The sequence below is a fragment of the Rhopalosiphum maidis genome, chromosome 2 (genome assembly GCF_003676215.2).
Source record: "Rhopalosiphum maidis isolate BTI-1 chromosome 2, ASM367621v3, whole genome shotgun sequence".
Lineage (NCBI taxonomy): Eukaryota > Metazoa > Arthropoda > Insecta > Hemiptera > Aphididae > Rhopalosiphum > Rhopalosiphum maidis.
The window spans coordinates 22052085-22077559 of NC_040878.1; the positions used below are offsets into that span (position 1 = coordinate 22052085).

At 34.1% G+C, this 25475-nt stretch overlaps 1 protein-coding gene across 2 annotated transcripts in view; it reads left to right on the forward strand.

Annotated features, from left to right (window-relative positions):
- Nucleotides 1-1183: 1183 nt before the first annotated feature.
- The window catches only part of LOC113554259 (transcription factor AP-4), a 33448-nt gene continuing 9156 nt past the window's right edge, over nucleotides 1184-25475 (forward strand). For both annotated transcript variants that reach the window (XM_026958016.1, XM_026958015.1), the window contains exons 1-2: nucleotides 1184-1655; nucleotides 5394-5619. In XM_026958016.1, the coding sequence (XP_026813817.1) occupies nucleotides 1573-1655; nucleotides 5394-5619 (309 nt within the window). In that variant the 5' untranslated portion in view covers nucleotides 1184-1572. The remainder of the gene's footprint in view (nucleotides 1656-5393; nucleotides 5620-25475) is intronic.

The window sequence follows — 25475 nt, forward strand, 5'->3', positions numbered from 1 at the left end:
CATATTCTTAAAAACAGTTATAGTATCAATTATAAGGCAACGCGTATTAAAATATTAAATAAAATAAATTATAATATATATATATATATTTTAATATTATATTAAATCGCCGAAAAATAAATCCACAACCATTTTATTATCGTGTTTACTTTTATTTGACGAATTGATGAGTTACGAATATAAAGTAAATTGTCTTTATTGTAAACTTATAATCTGATATAACTTATTCATTTATATCGTGAATATTATAATTTTTTTTTTTTAAATTAATGTTAAAACTTCAATAACAACAATTATTAGCCTAAGGTAACATTTACATACTATTATGAATTTTTACAATATTAGAGAAAACATGATAGGTTTTTACAGTTTTTTTTCTCTAAGTCTGTTTGAAAAATTTAAAAATATCATGTTGTTTTGAGTGAGGGCTTTTCAAGTGATGTTTAGGTTAGGAGAAGGCACCCAGTTGAGTATTTGGGGCAGTGGATGATTATGTGTACAATTGTAAGGGATGTTTTGCGTATATACATCATAATATTTTGATTTATACAATCATATTTTGATATGTCTCAGGCAAGGTAAGTAAATTATCGTCTAATATGAGGACGGCGTGTCGACATCTAAAAAATGGAACGGTCGACAATACCGATCGTCTAGTGCCAACTTAATTAGACGCGCACTAGAGGAATTCAAAAAATTTCCTCATTTCGGGTCGTTGAAACGTTGCGGAATTTGAAAAAAAATTGGAGGGGCGCCGGGCGGATGTACACGTATTATATTGTGTGCTTTTCACGGTCGGCAGAGTGATTCACGTCTGCACGACGCACGCAGTACCGCTCCCTGGCGGACGTTACCGGCCACCGCGTTCCTCGGCCACTCACCAATACCGCCACCGATCACCTATCCCGTCTATCCCCACCAACGCCGACGGGCCGGCCCGCACGTGAGCAGTACCCATCTCGAAAAGGCCGTTTGTCGGCTTTTACGGACGTTTTGGTGGCCACCGATCGGATGGCCCGTGTTGGCGGCCGATGCGTCACGTCGTGGCCGCGTCTAACGGACACCGGGCGTGAAAAATGTCGGGAAAAACATGGTGGCCGCGTGCGCGGCGTACGAATACGCGCACGTCGCTCTGGCGGCGGCATCGGTGCGCGGCGCAGCGCACAGCTGTTTCCCGCCATAACGCAGTTCATTGTGTTGGCGTACGTACGTGCATCGGTTACGCGCGCGCGCCATTTTTTTTCCTCGTCAGCTCCCCGTTGCCCGGCAAATCGCCGCCGTCGCCGTACGAACGCCCTGCCGTCGAAACCGCGCGCAATCCAACGGGATTTTCGCTCCGTCCGCCAGACGACGTAATAATAACAATATTATTATATTGTCGAGCGTGAACAAAACAACAGTTCGTTTACTTCGTGCTGTCGTTTTTGAACGGAAAAATTCAAGGGGGACGTCAGTTTCAGTTCGTTTCGACCGTGCGCAACCCTCGGTAGAAAAAAAACACCCGAATACCGTCGTCCGCCCTGTTCGCCGTCTCGCGCGCGCCCAACGTCGGGCCGGCGTTTCGCACGTATCATGGACACGGCTATAACGATCAGATCGGAAGACCGGTTCGACGATTTGCAGCACTACGACCACGAGGACTTAAACTATTGCAGGTGAGCGGAATTTTTTGTTGTTTGTGTGCCAGGGAGGAATGGAAGGGGGGCAAAAGATAATTGGTACATTATACAAACGAACGTCGGTTAGGTTTTCAATTCCGTTTGCATGTGTGTACGTGTGTGCATAGTTATCTGTCGTGTTGTACACGCCCGTCAGCTGTTGTGTGCTGTATCTTTATCAATGCACAAAAATAAAAACAAATAATCGATAAACAAGACCCGTGTTTATCGTCTCCCATCGACTGCCGACAACGACGACAGTAGTAGTAGTTGTAAATTTGTTATTATACAATATTGTTGAATATTCGGCGATCGGCAGTCGACTTGCACGCTTCAACAAAAATCGTAGTTAATAATTTTATCCTAATAATTGTATTTGTCGAGTAGCGTTTTTTCGCTGCTGGGAATTCTCCTTTTAGTTTACGACAAAATATTTTCCGATCGTGCAGTCCCGTACTCCCCGACTACTGATGCAGTCCGGACCGCGCGCGCGGCAGATGGTCGATCGGTCGCCGGCATCCAGCTGTTGGGCCAGCTGTCCTCCCCTATTGTTGTGTCGTCGCCGTCGTCGTTCTCACCGCGCGCGCTCTCGTGCGCCGGCGTGAACTAGTCGCCGCCGGCAACCGGTTTCGGCGGGCACAGCTGTCAAAACGGCAGCGTGCACACCGGTGGCGTATAATGTTAATGACGACGACGACGACGATTGGTCCCGCCGTAGGTTTGGATAATTTTTTCTCAATCGCACCGATTCAACGCTAGAACGGCCTAGGGGATGGCCGGCCGGCCGGCGACACGACTATGTAGGCCACGCCGCTCGGCATTATTATTCTAGGTGGTGCTCGCGGTAGGAAGGCCGTACACCGGCCGGCCGGCGAGCGTGGTTTCGTGTGCGGCGGCTTGAGGAGCGGGACACAGACGGCCGGCCGGCGCGCGGTCGGTCGGAGAAACCAAAACCCGACGTCTGCGGTTAGCATTGCGCGCGCGCGCTCGATTTCGCCTGTCCATCGGGCCGTGGGCAGAGCGTCACCGCCGTCGTCGCTACCCATCCCGTCTGGAGGTCACGGCGTCGGCGAGGCGAGCGTATTCGGCCGCAACCGCCGCCGTTGTCGTCGTCGTCGTTTACAGCTGACGAACGGAGATAATAATGTGCTTAGACCGGGATGGAACGAAACGCGTGATTTGATCGGTTGGCGGGCGGAGGGGGGCCAGACGGCGATTATTTATGGCAAAGAAAAATAACAATAATAATAAATCGCACAAGGACATGGGTGCGCAAAAAATAGAAAAAAATAATAAACGAGTCGATCGCGTTAGTAAGGCGGCGAGTAGGAGGAGAAACGAGTTCCGACAAAAATCTTATTGATAATAAAACGACCACGGACTAGACGTTTTCCTACTTATTGACTTTTATTACGATTGCGTTCGGTTGGGTTAGGTTAGGTTAGGCATACACGGGCATATCATAATCCTACCTTATTTTTTTTGGTCTTATAAACATCTTCTTAGTCATGCGAGCGTGAGTCACTGCCGTGCGATAAGGTTAAGTTTCTTGTGCAAATTGTGTATACTATCAATCGTTGACGTCCGAAAAGTTACCCGTGTTCACATTCCGAGTAGTGTAGTTTTTTTATCCACACGTAGGTATAGTATTAAAACATTTGTTTTCACCTGGTTGCATGATTTTGTTGTTTTTGTGATATACTTATGTCTATGCTGTCAATGTACTCTCGAATATATACACCGTTTAAGTCTAGAGTTTTACATGGCAACAAAAAACTAAACTTATTACATATTTGTAATACTTTTAACTTGAAAATCTGGGTATGGTACTTTCGTATTTTACCTGTAGTACATGTAAAAAATAATGTTAACTGTATTGTTCACTTGTATATTTTATGAATTGTACTTGCGTCGTGTATAAATACCGAATTACTATACAATTTTCATTAAATTCAGTGCTTACCATATCCATGTTGGACTTAGAAATTAGTCAAAAATATTATATGTATGATTGTATTATAATATTGTCAATTAAACATTTCCGCATAAAAGATTAAGAATTTTAATACAATTTTTATTTATTAACCTAACAACTGATTAGAAAATTAAAAGAAAACTCCAATTGAGGTCCATTATTGTTTTTTCAAAACACAATTTCGCATAAACTGAGTAAATATCAATCGCATTTAATGAAACAGTTCTGGAGAAATCAGGAGGATTATTGGAATAATTGAAAACAACATATATAAAGTTTCAAATTCATTAACTTTTGTGAATAAAAAACGATGCATTCCAATTTTGAATTTATTTATTTCATAATGTTACTGTTTGCTAGACACGTGTCGTTTTTAGATAGCAATATTAAACATTGGACGTTTTGTGGGACCGTAAATAATTCCGTGATGATATTTACATTTTTACATCACCGTTGTCTCGAAAATTTAAATTATTGTTTTGCAAAGCGTAACCATATTACTTTGGACATTGGTTCAGTTGATTGTTTTGAGTGATAATCGAATGAATAGTAGAGTATTGAATAAGTAACAGAATCAATAATTTCTTTTCTTTTCGTTCAACCCTATTTCTTAGTTCTTCTACAACGCTAAAAAAACGTGTGGCAACTGCAATACTATTGTGTACTACTGAGTTTGTATGGTAACAGACTAACACCGATCATTGTCATATTTTCGTGTATAACTCCCGAATATAACCCTCCCGTCTTTTAATATTCGTCTATATCGTTTTATACATTTTATTGTTACGCCATGAAAAGAAAATAACATAAAAGAAGCACTTCCAAAAAATACACGTATGATGTATTATATACTAAACACCAGCTGTCGCCTGTGGGCCGTACAATTTATTTTGGCATGCTTTGATTTGTTTTGGTTTTTGGTCAAGTCAATAGATATTTATTACTTCCAGATTAAATATAGTAAGGTGCTTGTGTATTCCTATTACCAAAAAATAACGTTAAAATACGTTATAGCGAGTTAAAATAAAGAATTTACTGGGAAATGCTTATGTTAGGTATAGAGTATATCGGCGTGCTTTTAAACGGTGTGGTGCTTAGTACGATTTTGACTCTTTGAGGATTTTTTTTAAACTCATAAGAATTAATAATTGCATATGATGGTGGTTTTTCCATTATTAGACCGCTACCCGTTTAAATTGTTTACGTTTTGTTTTGTAAGTCCAATATCTACTACATTTAAAATGTTAATTTTATCCAAACACTAGAAAGTTTGAAGTTGTAAGGGTTAAATAGGTTTTCTTTTGTAATCGGTTAACAACTTTAAAAAAATACACTACACTAGAAAACTGCATTCAAACAAATTGTTTCAAGAAAAACCACGTGTTGCGAAACATAGGACTATATATATTATATATATATATAAATAGGTAGAGAAGGCTTAGAGTGTAGTTTTCCCCGAGCTATTTCAAGCATTACATAATATTACATGGGGTGAGTGATGGTATCAAAATTAGAAGGCCCGATGTTATGATGTGTACAACCGCGATCCACTGCAGGTAATTAGGTTTTCTTCACACCTGTCGTCTTATTGGTGTTTGATAATTGTTGTTAGCAACGTACCCTACTATTTCCGGTAAATTATCGTTGTTGGCATCCATAGAATTATTTCCGGAGTTTAACCATTAATCGCTTTGACTATAAATCCCCCTTCCCTTATACCATATCAAAAATATTGATATTAAATTGATTTTTACATCTAGCCTGACAAACGCGTCCGAGGAAGGAGTGGATTCGCCTCCAGCGGGACTTGCACCTATTGTGGTTGGCCATAGGACGCCCCAGATGACCGTCAGCATGGAGCACGAGAAACGGATGCGACGGGAGATCGCCAACTCCAACGAAAGACGTCGTATGCAGTCAATAAACGCGGGTTTCCAGAATCTGCGGACACTCATACCCCACCACGAGGGCGAGAAACTCAGCAAGGTGAATAAATAATAATAATGCTTAAAAAGCTATCATAATATTTTTTTCTTTACGCAATTATTTTATAATAAACGTAAATGAGAATTATATAGTATACTGTGTATATATGTATGCGTATAAAACATTATTGTGAGTTATTATTTGGCGGGCGACAGTTTTTTTTGTCGGCGGTCTAAAATTGCCGTATCTCGTCATCTCTTTATTTTCGTTCTGATTATCATCATTATTATTATTATTATTATTATATTTTTACGTTTGCGTCGTCCTTGTCGATGCGTGCACACATAATACTATTATACGCACAACGATTTCATTCATCGAGCCCATCATCTGCGGCGGCTCGAGTATAATAATATTACACAGAATACACACACTACAAGTACTTTGTAGGCTTTGTGTGTGTGTGTGTGTGTCAGCGGCGGCGGTACGCGAAACTCGTGGGGCCACGATATGGGTGTCGCAGCAACGGGCAGCCAGTCAGCTGTTTATCTTTTGGTTTATTACACGCGGTGTGCGCGCGTATGTGTGTGTGTATATGAGTGAGTCTCGTAGCCTCGTCCGTCCGGCCGACCGTCAATCGAACGTTTCCCACTCTTATTTAACGCCGTTTCGTACGACGACTATATAATATCGTACGTTGTTTCATACGCAAAGACCGCCGCCGCGGCACACACGTCGTTCGGCCACAGCTGATGAATGCGGCGGTTAGAGTGTTGTACACCACCTCTCCCTCCCCGTCATCACTCTGGCGAGAACACAAGCGGCGCGCGTCCACTGTTGCCAACTTCTAATAATTATATGTATAAAAAATAATATACAATGATGATGATGAATAAAAATTGAAAAACCCCTTCGATCGGATCTACGAAAGGCGGCCGGGGGGGGGGGATCGGGCGAACGCCGCAGTAATGTACAATAATCGTATCGTACGTTGTGATGATGGTCGTCGGAGTCGTGCGGGTAGCAATGAGATGTTACGACGTAAATAATAATATTTTCATTTTCCGCCCGCGTTTGGGTCACGACGACAACTACTACGTCTCTGTTAGCACAGACCGCCGTCATCGTCGTCTCGGATACTTGCGGCGGTGTCGGCGGTTGGTGGTTCAACGCACTCGTTGTCCTTCACGCCTATAGTTTCTCGTCCCGTGTGCGCCGTCGCTTGTTCTTGGAACAGACTTGTTCTTCAGTTCTCCAATGCTTTTTCGTCCGCGCTCGCCTGCTGCGGCGGTGCATCCATTATTATCTACGCCCCCGCCCCACTCCGCGTCAATTGCTCAGCGTAATGCATAATAATTACAGTACACCGTTGTGTCGTGCGTGTGCGTGCACCAGGTTTCGTTATATTTATTATATTTAAACATATAATAATATATACAACAACAACACGAGAGCGGTTTAATGTTGCGTCTTACGTCCGGCGGTATTGTTTCTAAAAATAGACGACACGTAGAAAATAAAACATACACGACCGTCTATTTCGAGGGGATCATAATTAAATAATAATATATTACAATCGTAGTGGCTATAGTCGTGTACCTCAACTGACCTACGGCATCCGGTGACGTGTTTCTATGTAGGTAGTGCGTATAAGTTTGAACCCGTTTTATAGTGGTCACGGTGATCATTTTATTGGATAAAAATATAAACAAACGTATTGAAGCAAATGCTTATTCAAAGCGGCGTCTTCCCTCCTCCCCTCCAAAAAACAACGTGGCATATCGTTATCGGTGACGACGCGAAGCCCGTGGGGTACTCTTTCGGCGGCAATGGTAGACGCTCCACGCCCCGCGAAGCTATCGATCCCATCGCGTGTGAGCTGACGTCAGCCGACGGTACGCTTGCGCCCGTACGTGACGTCAGCGTCGTTACCACCCCGGCATGATGTTTTTCGGCGGGTGTATCGACCCCGTGTGTCGCTGTTTTCCAAAAAATCGCGCATTTCAACTATCCTCTGCTCCCCACCCATGATTTCCGGTGCCCCGTTTGGTTACCGTGGTAACGCGTCTCCACTTTCTACCTTCACGTTAAAAAATCCGATGTTCGCGCTCTTCACATTTTAATGAACGGTTAAAATCATCGTCGCGCACACCACCACCATCACCACCACCACCACTATTACTACTACTACTATTACTACTACTACTACTACTATTACTACTACTACTACTACTACTACTACTACTACTACTATTACTACTACTACTACTACTACTACTACCACTACTACTACTACTACTACGATTACTACTACTACTACGATTACTACTACTACTACTACTACTGTTATTATTATTATTATACTAATAATCATTATTTGCCCGTTTTTTATTTCCAGAAAAATCGTAGAGTATAGCAAGCTTTTAAATGCATTTTTTTTATGCGTGATAACGGGGCTCGGAGATTATGATAATATTAAGTGTGTAGAATGCATTCTCGGAACGCATTCTTCAGCCGACTGGTTTCCACCGTCGCGTCGCGTCTCGGTATGTGTTCGATGCGTGTTGTACGTTACGTACGTGTACTCTTTACATACAGATAATAATGCGTACCATGCGATACCTATAATATGTATTTACCGGGGGACATACGGGTGGAGAGAAAGTTGCGTGCGGGAATTGACCGACAGGAAATGACTCAGACGCGCGCGGTAGATTTTCATTCAACGCATTGCCGCATATGGATAACCAGGCCCTCGGGTCAACCCGCAACTATAATACACACACATATAATAATAATATATAGTATTATACGCGCGCATTCCATCGGAGGCGGCGGTTCGGTTCATACTATAATATTATTATGTATGTATAACGTATTATTGCGCATGCGTACATGTGACATGTTTACCAGTGCCGCCGAGTGTATGACGTGTACTACGTTTACGGTATGACGCGTGTGTATGGTACTTACTACAACTATTTTAATAATATGATAATAAATTATAATAATAATATCGTGCCGGGGGCCAGTGCGAGGAATCCTTTAAATAACCAAAATTGCGATATCACGTTTTCCACTGTTGACTGTTGATCGTTGAACTCTTCTATATGATGGGGTCGCGAGACTATTTTTATAATTGCATTATTTTTGTTTTCGGGGCTCGTCTAATTTGAAAATTTAATTTTTAATGTCTAGTTGGTTGGTATATATAAGGAGGGAAGACTGTGTTATGTGTATATAATACGGTCGAGAATATGGGGTACATAATTGATTTTTGAAAGCCCTTCAGTTCAGTCGGTATTTTTACGACTACGCCATCCAAATATTAATATAATATCACACTTAAGACATCCAAAGTGGTAACGCACGCGTTTAAAAACATTACCATTTTTTTTAAACCATCCTTATATTAATCTTTTTAATGTTATTTTTATAAATGAACATTATGATATATTTTTTTAGAAAGAAAAATGTCTTTATTATTTAACTTAACGATTCTTGTAGAACCTAAGCTGTCACAAACCTTTCCATTTTTCCCTGTCGAATGCCAGTTAAATTGATTCATTTCTGTCGACCGTTCAGATATCGTTCTCTACTGTATCTTTTCATTTCGTTTAAAAATATTGTAAAATAAATAAATACTTTCTAGAATTTGACGATTACAATTATTTTATCCTCAAATAGTCTATTGATATGTTACTATTAACAGTATTATTAACTGAACTTTATTTTGTATATAATATTTGTGCAATTTTAGTCACCACGTTAACGGCTACGTCGTTTACCGTTTCATGTCCTATATATAGTTGAGTTTGACACAACTTGGGAAGTTTCCGGGTAGATCATGGTAGTAATTGATGCCGTGATTACAAAAACTGAATTATCAGAATTACACGACACGACGACGACTACGTAACTAAGAACCTGACTATATAATATTTAAATTATAATGTTGGATTGGAAAATGGTTTGATCATAAAAAAATTGGTGTTAAACATATTATGCATGAGTAATAGATACAAATTTAAAATAATTTTTACCACAATTCGTTTATGTTGTAATTCTACTCTATGAAACTCTGAAATCTTGCATTACGAAGTTTTAGATTACCTTTAAATTCCAACAAATATTATGTTTAAGCTTACTTATACCTAATGTCGTACATAATGTAACATTTATATGTATATTGTATTAACGTATACAGAAAGAGTATGCTTTTATAGACATAAATATATATTGAAAAAGAGTACAAATTATTCTAATGAATATTAATCTTATGAAGACAACTTGTCTATACATGCAACTACCATATTTGTTTTATAAATTATTCGTCAAACTTTCGCTATAAAATTTCTATCAATTATAATAATATATATAAGTTAAATATTTAATTTTTTTAGAGTTAAAATTTGTCTTGTAATTTTGTGTTTTTGCTGTTGCGCATGGGTTAAGAACGGATACAGAAATAGTGAATATTGCTCACATGCTCCTAACAAACAATTTGAAAATTATATTTTACTTAATTTTTCTATGAACGATTAAACTTTAATTTGAATCTATTGAATTAAAAAAAAGTTAATCTCGTTTCTCCATTAAAAAGTATTGTGTGCATTTAAATTGTAATATTGAAAATTATGAGTATATAAAGTACTCGTATGTAATATGTACATATATAATGTGTAGTATGAAATGTAACTTGTAACGAGCGTTGAACAATATCAATATCTTCGTCAAGCTAAATCAAATTAATTACCTACTTATACATTCTTTCACAATAAAGAATTATCACCTATCTTAAAAAAAATAATGTGGTCCTAAATATAATTCTTACATTTTATTTTTGAAAAATTAACTTATTTTCATATTTTCTTATGATTCTGATTTAACAATGAACTCCAGTTATAAAAAAATTAATACCTGAATGTATTTTTTGTAAATTATCAGTGAAACAGCATACATCTTAATTTTTTATATGCGATATCTACATTACAATGGAAATATCAATTATGCTTGTTTCATTTTTAAATAATGTTTATTATATGGCATCAAAAAGTAAATATAAATAGGGATATAAATTATATAACCACTATATGTGAACTGGATAAATCATTATTTTATATTTAAAATAAAATATGATTTAGGTAGAAAAACCAAAATATAATATGACTAATATAGGTAGGTACCTATATAATTTTTCTTGTAGTCAAATATCCAATATACCTTTACTTTATCTATCTATTTCTGTCAATTTTTTTTTTTTTTTTTGATTAGATTTAACACAAACATATATATATTAAATTTTTTTAAATTTATTTAATCGTTGTAACTGCTTTAACTGTATAGCTAAAAAACTGTCAATTAATTTTAAGGTTTAGTATTTTTTTTACAGATTAAATTTAATGGTGGGTATTCTGGTCTCTGATTTGAACATTTTCAAAATAGTTAACGATAGTGTGTGTAATAAAATGAGCTATAGCAGGGGTCGGAAATTAATTTATATGGTGGTCCAGATATTTGAAAAAAAAAAAAAATTTCGAGGGCCAAAAAAAACTTAAACTTAATTTTTGTATTAAAAACACATTTTGAGACAAAGTATTTAATATTTAATTATTTATAATGTAATTATACATTCATACTAATAATAACAAAATTGTATATTTTAATTTAATGAGAAAAATGACATTTATTTTCTTGAGCTAATAAACAGCGGTATACAATGGATGCTATCGTAATTTTCAAATAAATCATAAAAATAGATCGCCCGACACGGCCCGCCGTGACTGCGGCACGTTCAACAACAACACAGATAATCATAAACCGTTATTACTGTCACAGCGCCTAATGAAATCGATTTCAATATTAGTTAATTTTTTGTTATGAATGGAGGGGAAGTGATACATAAGTTGCCTCGCTAAAAAAATACAACCAAAACCGCCACTGCTTTAACGAACGGAAAATGAATAAAATTTTTGGCGGTCCAGTTATATCCCTTGCGCGGGCCATTGCCGACCCCTGAACTAAAGATATATATTTTAATATGTAGACATAATATTTTACGAACTCGTTTCGAATACATAGACTTTATTATGCTCTTAGGTTAAAATGTAATTTTCACATATGTTATGTATTGTAGTATTATAAATGTTATCTATTTTTATATTAATTAAATTAGGACATAATGTATAATATATAGATATCTATACTTTTATTATTTTACTCATTCGTCGTTAATTTTATTATATGTGTGATTTATCATATACCATTTTATAAATTATTGTAGTAGTATCATTTAGGAAAATGCTTATTGGATAGTAATGTATATATATATTAAATTGTGTTCATGATTATTTACTATGCAAGTATTGTAAATATTGTGTTCAAATTGTATGATTTTATTTGGGTCAGGTGTGTATTCTTCAATAACAATGCACTTTAACATGTCATAATTCATAACACATAAAAAATGCATATTCAATGTATTTCAATTTTATTACCTAATATATATATACATATTGATGTCTTCTATAAGTAAACATAGAATTTTCTTGGATTTTTGTTTACCATGACATCCGCTTTGGTGGTTGTAACTTTTTTTGCGAACAATTCGTGGATTGCGAATTTTGCGATCATGTTTTATTGCCTGTGCTTTCAATACGTCAATAACATGCATTAAATATTCAAACGAATATAATTGACTTAACTCTGTATAAAAATACAAAGCCAACTTAGAGCATTGATCGAATCGGGAACAACAAAAGTACCTACATTGATAAAGGCACTAAAAAATGTAATACCAGCTAACGACTTGTGTCCAAAATTTTAAAAAGCACGATTAATATGTGGTGTTTATAAAAAAATTAAATGGGCAAGTACTACTAGATTTACGGAACATAAAAATTGTCATTTGTCTAATACATTGAGATTTGAATACCGAGAGTGAACGTTTCGATTTGCGACTATGGTTTATTGCCAACTGTAGTTGGTATACCACGATAAATCCTCCTATATCCTCCCTAGCGTTGGTTGTAGCAAGTACGTCGACTGCAGCACAGGTGATTATACTGTAGCAGCTTTTTAGTCATCGTTGACGATCATCGTACGTATTCAACATGTGGACACGTTAAAGTCTCGTCCCTCAAGAGAGCAGTGTTTATGTTTTTGGTGATGTCACGTACGACAGCGGAACAGTCGTAGTAGAGTGTTTCGTCGGTCCTTTTCGGGCGTGGCACCAATCCTCTGTAATGATATATATAGTATTTGTGAGTACACACGTTGCTGTAATAAGGGATGATGAGTGGGGATGAAGGTGTATTGCAGCGTGGTGGTGGAGACGACGTACGATATTCCCGAGTTACATGTTTTATAATTTATATATGTGTATGTATTATTATTATTATTTTGGTCTGCGCGCGTGCGCATACGTCAGTTTGTAGGGCGGCGGCGCGATTCGATGTCGTGTGTAACCCGCGTGGCGTACAATATTATACGCGTGGTTATGCCGCCTCGTGTGTGGATATAGTAAACCGCCGCCGAGACGGGCTAGAGGGTTTTTATTGATCCGTCTGCGCCGTCGCCACCCGCGCGCCCGACTGCTATTTCCCCTGACGGTGGCTGTTTTAAGGGCGTGGTCCCCGTGCTTATCGGAGGAGGAGGAGGAGGGGTGAAAATAAAAATAAAAAAAGCCATTTTCGGCATTCATTAATTACGACGACGCCTCCGCTGCCACCAACGAATGATCGATCGAGTCACGTGCGCCAAACATATTTTTCCGTCGTTACTTGATTGATGATTAATATTCGTAACGCGAGTTTCCGCCGGATCCCCGGGATATAAATGAAAATTGAAAAAAAAAAATTAAATTAAAGGGGCCTGTCTCTTCCGCGTCCTCCCACCGACCGACCAACGCCAACCCTCTGTACACTATCCACTATCTAACCGCTTACTGGTACCATATGTTGAAATCACATTTTCACGATGGTTTATGTTATAATAATATATGATTTGCGGTAAATGATTTTCCTGTGGTGGTTAGATTTGCTATAGAAAATAGATTACATGTTATTTACCTATAGGTATCCATAGATACCTAAACGTCGTGTAGTTACTGTAGATATCCCATGTATCGGGGACGTTTTCAGTATAATTGATACACTTCGTATAAAAAACTAAAAAGTGTTCTCTGCTCTTGTTGTTTTTAGAAAACATTTTCGAATTGTTAATTTAATAGTATACACAAACTATTTAATTAGTTTAATGATTTTTCCCTTCGTTTCAATTACAGTTGATCGTTGCATATAAAGTAAATTCTCGTTGAGTCGAATTTTAAGAGGGACAAAAAAAAACTTCGAGATTTCGAGTTTTATTGTAATTGTAGTTTTAAAAGAATTTCAATTTAATGTTAGACGACGAAAAATAGACGTATTGATATTGGCATAATCAGAATCTACTGTATAATATTTGTTCCTAAATTAAGATTAAAATATTCATGCTTCACTGTCTAGTTGGTTTATGTGTACTTTTGAACACCACATTATAAAATAGCTGTAGAAATTTATATTTTGGATTTCGTTTGTTTCCCTTCTTTTGATTACGCTAGATGAACGTAATTATACCAATAGTATATTGTATATATACTTATATACAGTGTATTCAAAGTTTAAATATTTCGTAAATCGTAAATAAATAATTTTATTTTTCAGGACAAAGCAAAGGTATATGTTATAATTTATATTTAAACAGTTATATGACAACTTTTCAATTATCTATACATGAATTTTTCATTATGCTTTGGTTAATTTTTTTATTACTAATTACATAAGCGCAATTTGATGAAGAGGCTTGGGAGGGGTGCTAAGCTCTCTCAAAGTCAATCATACTCCCCCCCCAAATAGTTTGTACCTTTGTCCCTTTTCATCTTTATATATCTCAGGGAACATATACTCAGTACATATATGCAAATTATAATAGCCCCCCCCACATTTAAAACTCAAATCGTGCCTATGACTAATTATGAAAACTAAATTTAATTATCATAATTGCTTTTAAGTATTGAGTGTACCTTCTTTTTACCATATTATATTATATTTTAAACTGCAAATAATTAAATAATTTATTGAAGTATATAAATAAATGTTTTATTATAGAAGTATTTTAATAGTTATAATAAATATTTTTTCATAATTAGGTAATAACTTTTTTAATATTTTACTTTTATTACGAGAACGAGATGATTTCTATTTTGTTCGATTTTCTTATCTCCTAATATTATTATTTTTTCTTAGTTAAGCTTCGATAACTTAGATCATTAGCTGTGGACATTTTTTTATGCTTACTGCTGCAGTATATAGCTTCGTTGCTAAGAACCCGGGTGATCACGCATCCGAGAGCTAATAGCAACGCTGGACGGTACTTGACCGCAGCACTATTTAGTGGCTGCAGTCAAACGCCACACTATATGGCTTTTCTTAATATTGTTTTACAAATGAAAAATTTATAATTATATTCGAAACGTTTTAAATTTTTAAAGTCAATAAATTAGTATTTTTTTTTAAACTGTAGATTTTGTATAAAATGTATTTAAATATTATTTATTATAGTTTAACGTGAAATTCTGTGCTTACATAAACAATTGTTGCAATTGTTAGTTTTCATTTATAATAATGATAATATGATTTTTTGAGTTTATTATTGCCGTATAATAAATAAGAATACAATTATATAACAGTTTAAATACTTGATTTTTAATAGTTATACTTACCTTGTTAAAAAGTTTGTCCAAAGACCAAGCTAATGTTGTGGTTATTTTTTATTTTAGATTTTTTTTTTTAACGAAATTATGGAAGTAGTATTTGTAAGTTGTAATAATACAAACTCGAATTGTTTTTCGGAGTTGTACTTATTGTAATGATAAAAAAGAGAATATTTCTTTTGATTTTTAATGTATAATACACAACTAAGGTCTTGTTTCTAAAATTAAGTCTATTGTTATTTAAAATAGACTATTATTCTTTCATCATATACTTTGTATTTTTTTAGAAAGTCATTATTTAACGTTTTTATACTTCAAAAGAAATTACGCTTTACTTCATTTATAATTGTTACTACATAGTACATACCGACTTAAATTATTCTATTATTTAATCTAATTTTGAAATAAATACATAATTATGTGTTTTCTTGATGCACATATTGTAACAAACGCGAGGGTTCCTAACGTCGGATTTCTACATATATTAAATTGATTTTTATATTTCAAAAATAAATATCTAAGATCATAATTCATAATTATATGAGTAAAATTATGATTGGATATTTTTTGTTGTATAAATGATATAGGTATAATATCTTAATTCGTTTACCGATATTTTATAGTTTTGAACAATTATGTTTTCTTTTGTTGATGTATCTTTTTTGTAAAATTAAATTTAACAGCAGGCCAGTTAAAAAATAATTAATTGACAACAGGTCAATTTCCACGGACTTGAGAACGTATAGTAGTTTCTCGATATGCACCGGGAGTAGTATACACGTTAAAACAATAAAATATTTAATTTATTTAAACAATTTGTATGCACCTATTGATATATTGTACTATAGTACAAATATATATAGTTATATTTTAATTTCTTATTAAAATTTTGTTTATTTATGTTGTGTACAGATTGTTTTAATGCAACGATTCGTTTTCTAGTAATATATCACAAACCATGTTTTATTATGTAAACAATACGCTGACCGCAAAAACTCGACCGATTGACTCAAATATTATTGCATCTCTATATTATATAACAATCACGTCTGAATGTCTGATCGGTATTTGATCCACTTTACTATATTTTTTTCATTTTAAGTTACCATTAACTGTCGTGCAGTTAACCCGATTATACACTCGTTGTTAATGCGTTTACAAATCGTATATTGTGATTTTATTTTAATGTTTTTCTTATTCCTATTATATTTTAGTGACTAGGTGAATAGTAATACATACTTATATTATATAATAATACAATACACATATAGCATATTTAAATAATATCAGTGATAAGACTTTATTGCGTGTATTGTTATTGTGATTATTTATCTTAATAGTTAATAAATAATATATTAAATTAAAAATTTGGTGGTCGTCATAAATATTGTGTGTCGCACTAGTTCGATGTTTGTTTTTCATCATTATTTGGAGCTAGAAACAATGTTTGCCATCTTCTAATCACAGTTTAAATAATCTTGGCTATGTTAATTACTAATTAGACATGGAGAAATGTATTTAGATTCCTGAAAGATGATCAATAGCAAAACATTTCCGGGTCATATATTGATTGTATTCCTAAGAAAATAAAAGCATGTATTATGGTGCTGTGTCACGTGTAACTCTGTAAGCAATATTGACGAATGGTTTAGTTTTTCAAGTCATGTAAACTTTTTTAATTTTTATTCTATTATAGGTATTGTATGTTATATTATACTAAATATTTAAAAAAATTATAATTTAAAACGGTCTTATTAAATTATAACTTATAGTAGGTTAGTACTATATTACTGTCCCGAAAAACACTAGTTTGTTTTTGAAAAATTCAAGTACTCGACCCTTTGAAACGATGCGGTGTGTCTGTATGGTTCGTTACAATACTTTAACTTTATGACGTCCACGCCTTAAACTACATATATCTAATATTACTATATGCACGTGCTCTGTCTCTTGGACTGTAGAGTTACTACCTGTTAAATATTTATCAACCATTATTTTAGTGTCTTGCCGATAATATTTTATCGCGAATCATATATTATTATACACCAATAATGGTTATTATATTTCAAGCGTATTACACCGGCATTCAATGCATTTATATAATATGTCTACATAATATACGACGCACACTATTTAATGTTAAAATTTTTGTAAATAGATGAATTTTCATCCAATATCTTGTTAAACAATTTTCTCTAACGTTGTTGTGTGTGGATATATAATGGGTATTATCGTGGTATATAAACATGCACGTTAGTGGGACGTTACACCGAGGGCGTATACCAACTTATACTATTCTTGTGCTCAAAGTACATCGTGAAGAATCGCATCATGGTCCTCCTGGGGTGGTTGACACTCGCGTGCATCACACATGGCTACATCACGTGTTCTACGATAACCACAGTAAATGCCAATAATTATTAAGCATATTTAGATAATAATAATGCGTTTTGTTTCTGAACGTAAAAATTTAATTATAATAGTGGCGCAAATATTATGTTATACCTCGAGAAATCTAAAAAACCGATCAACTGGCCATAATGTTAAAAAAACAGACATACACAAAGTAATAATAAATGTGTATGCAATAACCACTCGTATTATTACATATAGTGGCGCGACGTATTGAATTAAACGCTTGTTAAATTTTCGCCCGTTGTCGAAAACTCAAATGTGTGACATTGGTAGACGAGTGAGTGGGGGTAAGGGCGCATATTCCGAGGTCGTCCGGTGAATATAGTATATTATATAATATTATTTTTATAGTATAATAACATTGTGTACATGTGCGTGGTGAAATACTCTATTATTGGGCGGCCCCACATGCGGTGGTGTTGAGTTGACGAAAATCGATATCGTTTGTATATAATATACGTCCTAATAGTGTGTATATACAGTATATACACTATAATACTATATGATATATTGTTGTGTGCGTGTATAGTAAGTAAATTTTGAACGAATTGTATAATGAGTAATGATTGATGAAGTTTGTGTGTGTGAAATGTTTTCGTATATATATATCTACTTAAGTGGAACGCATATATAATATGATGTAAATAAATATATTGTAAGTCCCTCACCCCGTTTCTTGGAACTCGGACAGTTTTTCCCTCCCCAAGGTTAAGAACATTTATTCATTGCGCTCCTGTCAAGCGAACTCCCCTACTGGCTCTCTCCGGTTTTCTCTTGTTGAAGGCGGCATAGGTATACCGTGCATTTCAGGTGAATGTTTATTACACAGTTTCATTTTGAATTAGTGATAGGGAAAAATTAATTTTAATGAAATAAATCCGATGAATGAATAAGTATATAGAAGTGTTATTATCATTTGCTGTAGCAGCTCGGGGAAATGAACTCGTCAAAACTCGGGCTTCGTCAACGTGTCTTGTCACGTTTTAGTAAGAAAACTTTGAGCTTTAAAATACGATAACCGATGGAATTAGAAGCACTGCTATATAAACATTACAAACCGAATTTTTTAATTAAAAATATCGCTAATAAAAACTATAATAGATGCATATTGCAAGTGTAAATAACTGCAAAATACAATGCTTGACAGAAGTCTTTAATTTATTTGTGTAATTTGGTGGATATCCACAAACCGTGTCCCACTTTTTATGGTCTTGCGTTAACAAAGCGACGTGGCCCTCAGATCAGTATACGGTGGTAACTACGGTATTGCAATAATAATAATAATAAAAATAATAATAGTAATAATAATAATAATAATAATAATAGAAATAATAACAACAACAACAACTACAATAATAATAATAATAATAACAACAACAGTACAATGTACTGTTATCGATTGTTGTCGGTTAGCGCGACTCGTTCGTCGGCTACTAAGGGGCGGATAGCTTGCTAAGGGTCGTTTACGCCGTCACCGCACGTCGTGCCTACCGCGCCTACTTCTGCTTACAGCCCATATAGTCGACGACGACGACGTGCAAAAACGATCGCCGTGTCCACCCGAACCCCCGACAACGCGACCCGCGTGTCGTGATAACGATCGGTCCCGTCGGTACTCTTTTTCTTCTCCGAACCATCGTAATGGTGTTGCGTCAATTAACGAATTCGGTCCCGACGACGACAACATTGGGTGGCCGGGCGCGCGACGTACACACATTCAAGGTCATTAGTTCTTTCACCTGAACGCCGCCGCTCACCGGTTGGCCTTGGATTCTCCTCTTGACCGGCGATGTGGACGCGTATATATATATATATACGATATCGACGCGCTGCACCGGTGGCGTGCCGGTGGTCGTACGATTGGTCCGTCGTCGTCGTCATGGCCAAGTCGAGACTCGGTCTCCACTTCGGACGCTTCGTGTACAACAATAATAATAATACGTCGTAATCGTTTGTTGTTGTTATTGTTGTCGTCGTTGCGTGTGGAAACTTAATACTCGGCGTGTCGTATTCGCGGTGTAAAAAATATCTTTGGAAAAAAAAAAACCCCACCAAGTACATACATAGTATATGTATATATATATATATATATACATATACATACGCGTGTCGTATCGGGAGAATGTGTGTGTGTGTGTGTGCGTGCGCGCGCGCGCGAGAAAGAGATAGAGAAAAATGTAGAGATCGAGCGAGTGACGGCGAGTTGTGGTGAGAGGGAACGAGAGAGACTGAGCTGCCTCGCCCCGCCACCACCCTCTCGATTCCGAAGACTTTGGCGCCGTTTTATTTTCGTTGGCACCTTCTGTCCCGCCGCCGCCGTATGCAGCTGTTTGCGTGCGTGTACGTTTTTTTCTCTTCTTCGACAGCCATCTGCACCACCGCCGTCACATCGCCACGACGGACGTCATAACTCATAATATCGATATCGCCTTCGCCGTGTAATAATAATAATAATAATAATAATATAACGTTTGTTTTTATAGCGACAGTTGTGCACATTATATATGGTCGAACGCAACGACTGCCGGGTACTTATTGCGGTTATGTAAACCCGCTATAAACGATTTCCGGGTAAACTAAATTTTGTCATTGCGACTGTACCGCTCACGTCACGTTGAGACTTCGTTAAATTTATTGTTTCTAAAGACGGTTTTGTGATCCGCAAGACGAAATAATATAAATAGATCTGTTTAACAAGACTTGCACAGATGCTTGAATCTTATATAATATGATTGTAACATTGGTAACAAACCAATTCCCGGTAACTCACAATATAATATAAGTAGGTATATGCATACTTCTTACCCATTTACTTTGATATGCAAGTTTTTTACATTACATTTCGAAAGGTTTCCTAAAGTATCATATATTGTACTCCCAAGGTATTTCCTATCATTTTGATTCGTGATCCATATACTCATCTCTTCGGTTGAATACTCTATGGAAAAGTCACCGAATTTTTCTTTCTTTTCGTAGTAATACTCTAAGAAAGTTAGAAAATACGCGTTACAAGGAAAAAAAATGTGTTTGTGTAGTATGAAGAGTACCTATTTAAATACAAAAAGTTTACAAGGGCTTATTAAACATTCAAAATTTAAAACATATGCGTGAAATTCTTAAGGTTTCAATGTTGTTAAATAATTTTTTAATTTGGAACTTTAGAAATAACAAGTGAATTTTTAATTATTTTTTCTTTGTCTTATTTTCTTGAAGCCATAACACCTATTATTATTCAGTCATTTTAAAATATACTATTTTTTTACGTAATCTTACAAAATGATCAGATTATATAAACCAAAGTCCAAAGTTCAAAATATGAATATATATATATATTTATTTATAGATATATAGATAATTTTGATTTTTTATTGATATTGATACAGCATCATCATCAGCAGCTATGATTCAAGGCGGAAAGTACATACATTCCAAAATAATAAGTTATATTTTACAGGAAGTAATTTCGACTAGTAACTTTTTCATCTGTTTCGGGTTTATATCAATATTGTTATCGATGTTATCCTTGTCACTATAATCGTTAGTTATAATTGATTTATTACTAAATAGTAAATCAATGTTTTTTTCCTGTTAATATTTTGAATACATTTTGTGTTTGATTTCTTAATATTTATAAGTATTTATTAATTGTAACATAAATAAATAAAAAAATCAACTAATTTTTAAAAGCTAAAAAATTGACGCCTGGGATGGACCCCCTTCCCAACAACATTTAATTATGTTACGGATTTGGTATATAAATAAATTTTTAATTGATGTGATAAAAATACTTAATTAGTATACTGTCATATTTATTGTCATAAAATAAAATAAAATATTTATTAATATAAGCCATAAGGTACATTACATTTTTTTAAATGCATAGGTTATCTCCTGAACAACTAATCACTGAAAAATATTTCCACTCAAACGTTTTATAATATCATTCATGTTTGAAATAATAGTATTTTATATTATTTATATTTATCTTTACGTTTTCAATTCCAATCATTATATCATCATTATTATATTGTTGTCGACCATTAAATTCTACTTGGTATATCGGAAATGGTTGATTATTTTTTATGATCTAAATGTCTTGATTTATAGAATAATTGAGATATTATTATTTCCGATTATATACTATACATCCATTACTATAGCGTGCAGTGAGCGCGGGCTCGATCAACGTCGCGGGCTAGGCGGACGTGGGTGGGCCTACCCGTCCTAACCGATATTATTTTACGCGCCGTATGATTTCGTGCGTCGGTTTCCGGAGTCGTACTCGAAAGAAATTTGTTTTTTATTAATATATAACAATAACGGCTGATTTATTGTTAATGATACACAGCGGTGTTGAGTCGATACTAAACATCTTTATAATGTCGTATTAAGTAAATTGAAAACCGTAATAAATAAAATAATTAACAATAATTTACTAAAAAATAACAAAACTAAAACATTTGTAAAAAATAAATTTATTGAGATACTGCAGTGCTTCAGATGTAGATGTTAAAATATTGTTTTTCTTACATTTAAATAAAGATAAATATGAGAAACTTATTGGTTTGAAAATATTATTTAAGGTTTAAATTGGTTATCGATTAATATTGAAATAGTGTACACTGTTATTATGTCTACTTGATTGTTATTGAACTTTTGGAAAATCTGTTTCTCTCTATGTTTGTTATGAACTATATCTTTGGGATAAATCATTGCTATTATTACTAACACAGGGCGAGTTACCTGAACATTTTTTCTATGGATTAGAAAAATATTCATTTGTCAGCTTTACTACAGTGGCACGATGATGGACCCTCATACCAAGGTATGTTGGACATATTTTTAGGACATGATTAAAATACTCGAGAGTAAAATATAAATGACGGATTTAGGAATTTCAGTAGTTTTTGGGGGAAAGTTGATAATCGATTTTTAATTTGTATGTTTACGACTTAATGATATTGACGGTATGACAATAAAGTCAATATTGTGTTATTTACGATTTAAAGTCGAAGTTGTAAATGCCCGTGAAAGTTTACAACGCGAATCATTCAACCATATAAATTGTATCGTTAAAACATTTTTATTTTTTTAATAGGTACCCTCGACGTATTCGTGTCATTTTCATTTTATAAATAGAACTTATTGAAATTATTTAATCTGTATAATTTAGAAAATGGTTACTGTTATGTAATAATTTTAAAATTGCTCTGTGTTTATAAGCTATTTTTTAAATTGTATGACTATGTAAATTATCGTGCATAGTGCTATTACATAAGTTCATACCCTATACACATACAAATTCAAGCCAACAAAGTAAATACCTAGGTACCGATAATGTTAATCGTATTAAAATATGTTATTACGTACCTATATGTGGTATATTATTATCTATCGTTCCGTGATTTTAGAAAGGGTTAAACATTTTTAAGTAATTGAAAAGATAACGTTCATAATATTCATTACATGCAAATAATTTGTAAGTTTATAAAGTGTTAAACAGTAATTTATACATTTTCGTTACACGAATTATTTAATATTTAATTTTACATTGGTCCATGCTCAAAATTGAAAACACACATTTTTATCAACAATATTTCCTTTTCAGTTAAAAAAAAAAAAAAAAAATTAGATTTTTCTTTTGGCCTAAAATACGTAATAGGTAGTAAAATATTATAAAAATGAATTATTGAATTAAACAGTCGTCTTTCCTTGCATTCATTATTTTTTTTATAAATCTACTGAGATAATAAGCTTTGACTAATCCTAACATATACCCTATAAAATATAATTTATCACGATAAAAATTAATTAATTATTTATTTGTTGATTTCATTCAATATTTTTAAACTGACGTTTTAAATTTTAATTACATGGCTCATATACATATATATATATATATATATATATGTATAATAATGTATAACATACTATAATAATATATATTAAATAGTAAATAAATTTGATTATTAATACTATCGTTAGACTTCTATGATTATTGTGTACAGTATTTCATTAACGTAACATGATTATATATTGAATATTGATAGAAATGAGAAAATATGATTTAAGATGTCGAGCAGGTCTTTGCTATATTTTATTAAGTATATTGATTATTAGTAATTATAAGACATATTATAATTATTGTCTCAAAGGAAGTAGGAAATCTTTATAAATTTATAATGTTTATATTTTGATGTTTACGTAAATTCTTGCAAGTCAAGTACAAATTTTATAGAAGAATCACAGTGCTACTAAAAACATAGTACATATCTATATTCTATGTTATCATTTATCACTCATGTAAGTTTGTTTTGATTGATTTTATATTTAGTTGTGAGTACATGATACTATATATATTTATAAATCTATTGTTATTATGAATAACACGTTAGTATACAGTAAACATGCATGTACCAATTAGAACATTATATTATACTGTATTTGTAGATTATTATTTTTAATATAATTCAACGCCTTTGGAATTTGGCCAAATTAAAATATATTTATCGTAATAGTTGTATCATACAGTGAAAAACACGAATTGACAATTAATTAATTAATTAATTAGAAAATGAATACTTTTTTTAATTAAAAATAACATATTTGATTTTTAATAATTGGTCGGTAATAAAAACGATTGTACGTGGCATTTTCTCGTGAGTGCGTACTCATAAGTTCAATATCCATTAGGTCGTGTATAAGTGGCCGGCGTTTTAATTATTAAACTACTTTTCGTGCACAATCGTGAGAAAATTTGAAAATCGTATAATTGAAAACATGTCGGAAAAATCATATCATTGATATTTTAATGATGGCGTTGCGGGGTCAAATGTGCAGTGGCAAACGGATCGCGATGTTATTGATGCACACTGCCAACGATTATATTGCACTATAATTTATAATATACTCGTACATATACTCTAATCAGTAATCTATAACGGTAATATCATTAATTTATATTATTAGTAATTGTCAGCTGTAATTATATTATGTTTATATATATCTATAAACGATAGCCATCGTAATATTATCATTTACCTACATGTACATTACGAACGGCGATGTTTTCTTTTCCCAGGCGGTTCGTTTGAGATCGGATAAGGTAATAATCGTCTAATATGATGAAATAATATATCGTACTACGCATATGTACGCATGTTACCAGTGGTTTTTTAAAAACGTTTTAAGTTGGGGAGGAACCGGATAGGCGTTTTTTTATTTTTTAACGGTCGATAGCAGAAAGCTATTTTTCAATATTGAAGTAGAATTTTTTTTATATATTTGCATAAACTTTTCTCGAATTTCCAGAGGCAGGATATATTCTTAACGTTATGTTGTTGTTACGTTGTCAAAATAATTTTGTTTGAAAAAATGTTTAATAATCTTTTTGTTGTAAGTGCGGTGTGTTTATATGTTCGTAGGGTGCGGTCTATTATGTCCGATAAACCCCTCCTTGAAAAATACCCTTTTCAACTATTATGCTCTTATAATAAATTAATCTATAAACCGGAAAATGTAATATTAACATGCGCTCTTGTTTAAAAATCGCTTGACTTAATAAACGTGTGTTTAAAAACTCACTCTACGTTAAAGTGCCATCATATATGACTGAAATAGTCAAATGCACGTGGGATTAAAAAATAATATGTCACATGCCAGACAGCTTTGAAGTTTTAAGTGTTAACGTGCTTACAATTTATATTGGTTTTTTTTTTCGATTTTTGAATATTTTCACAAGTGATGGTGT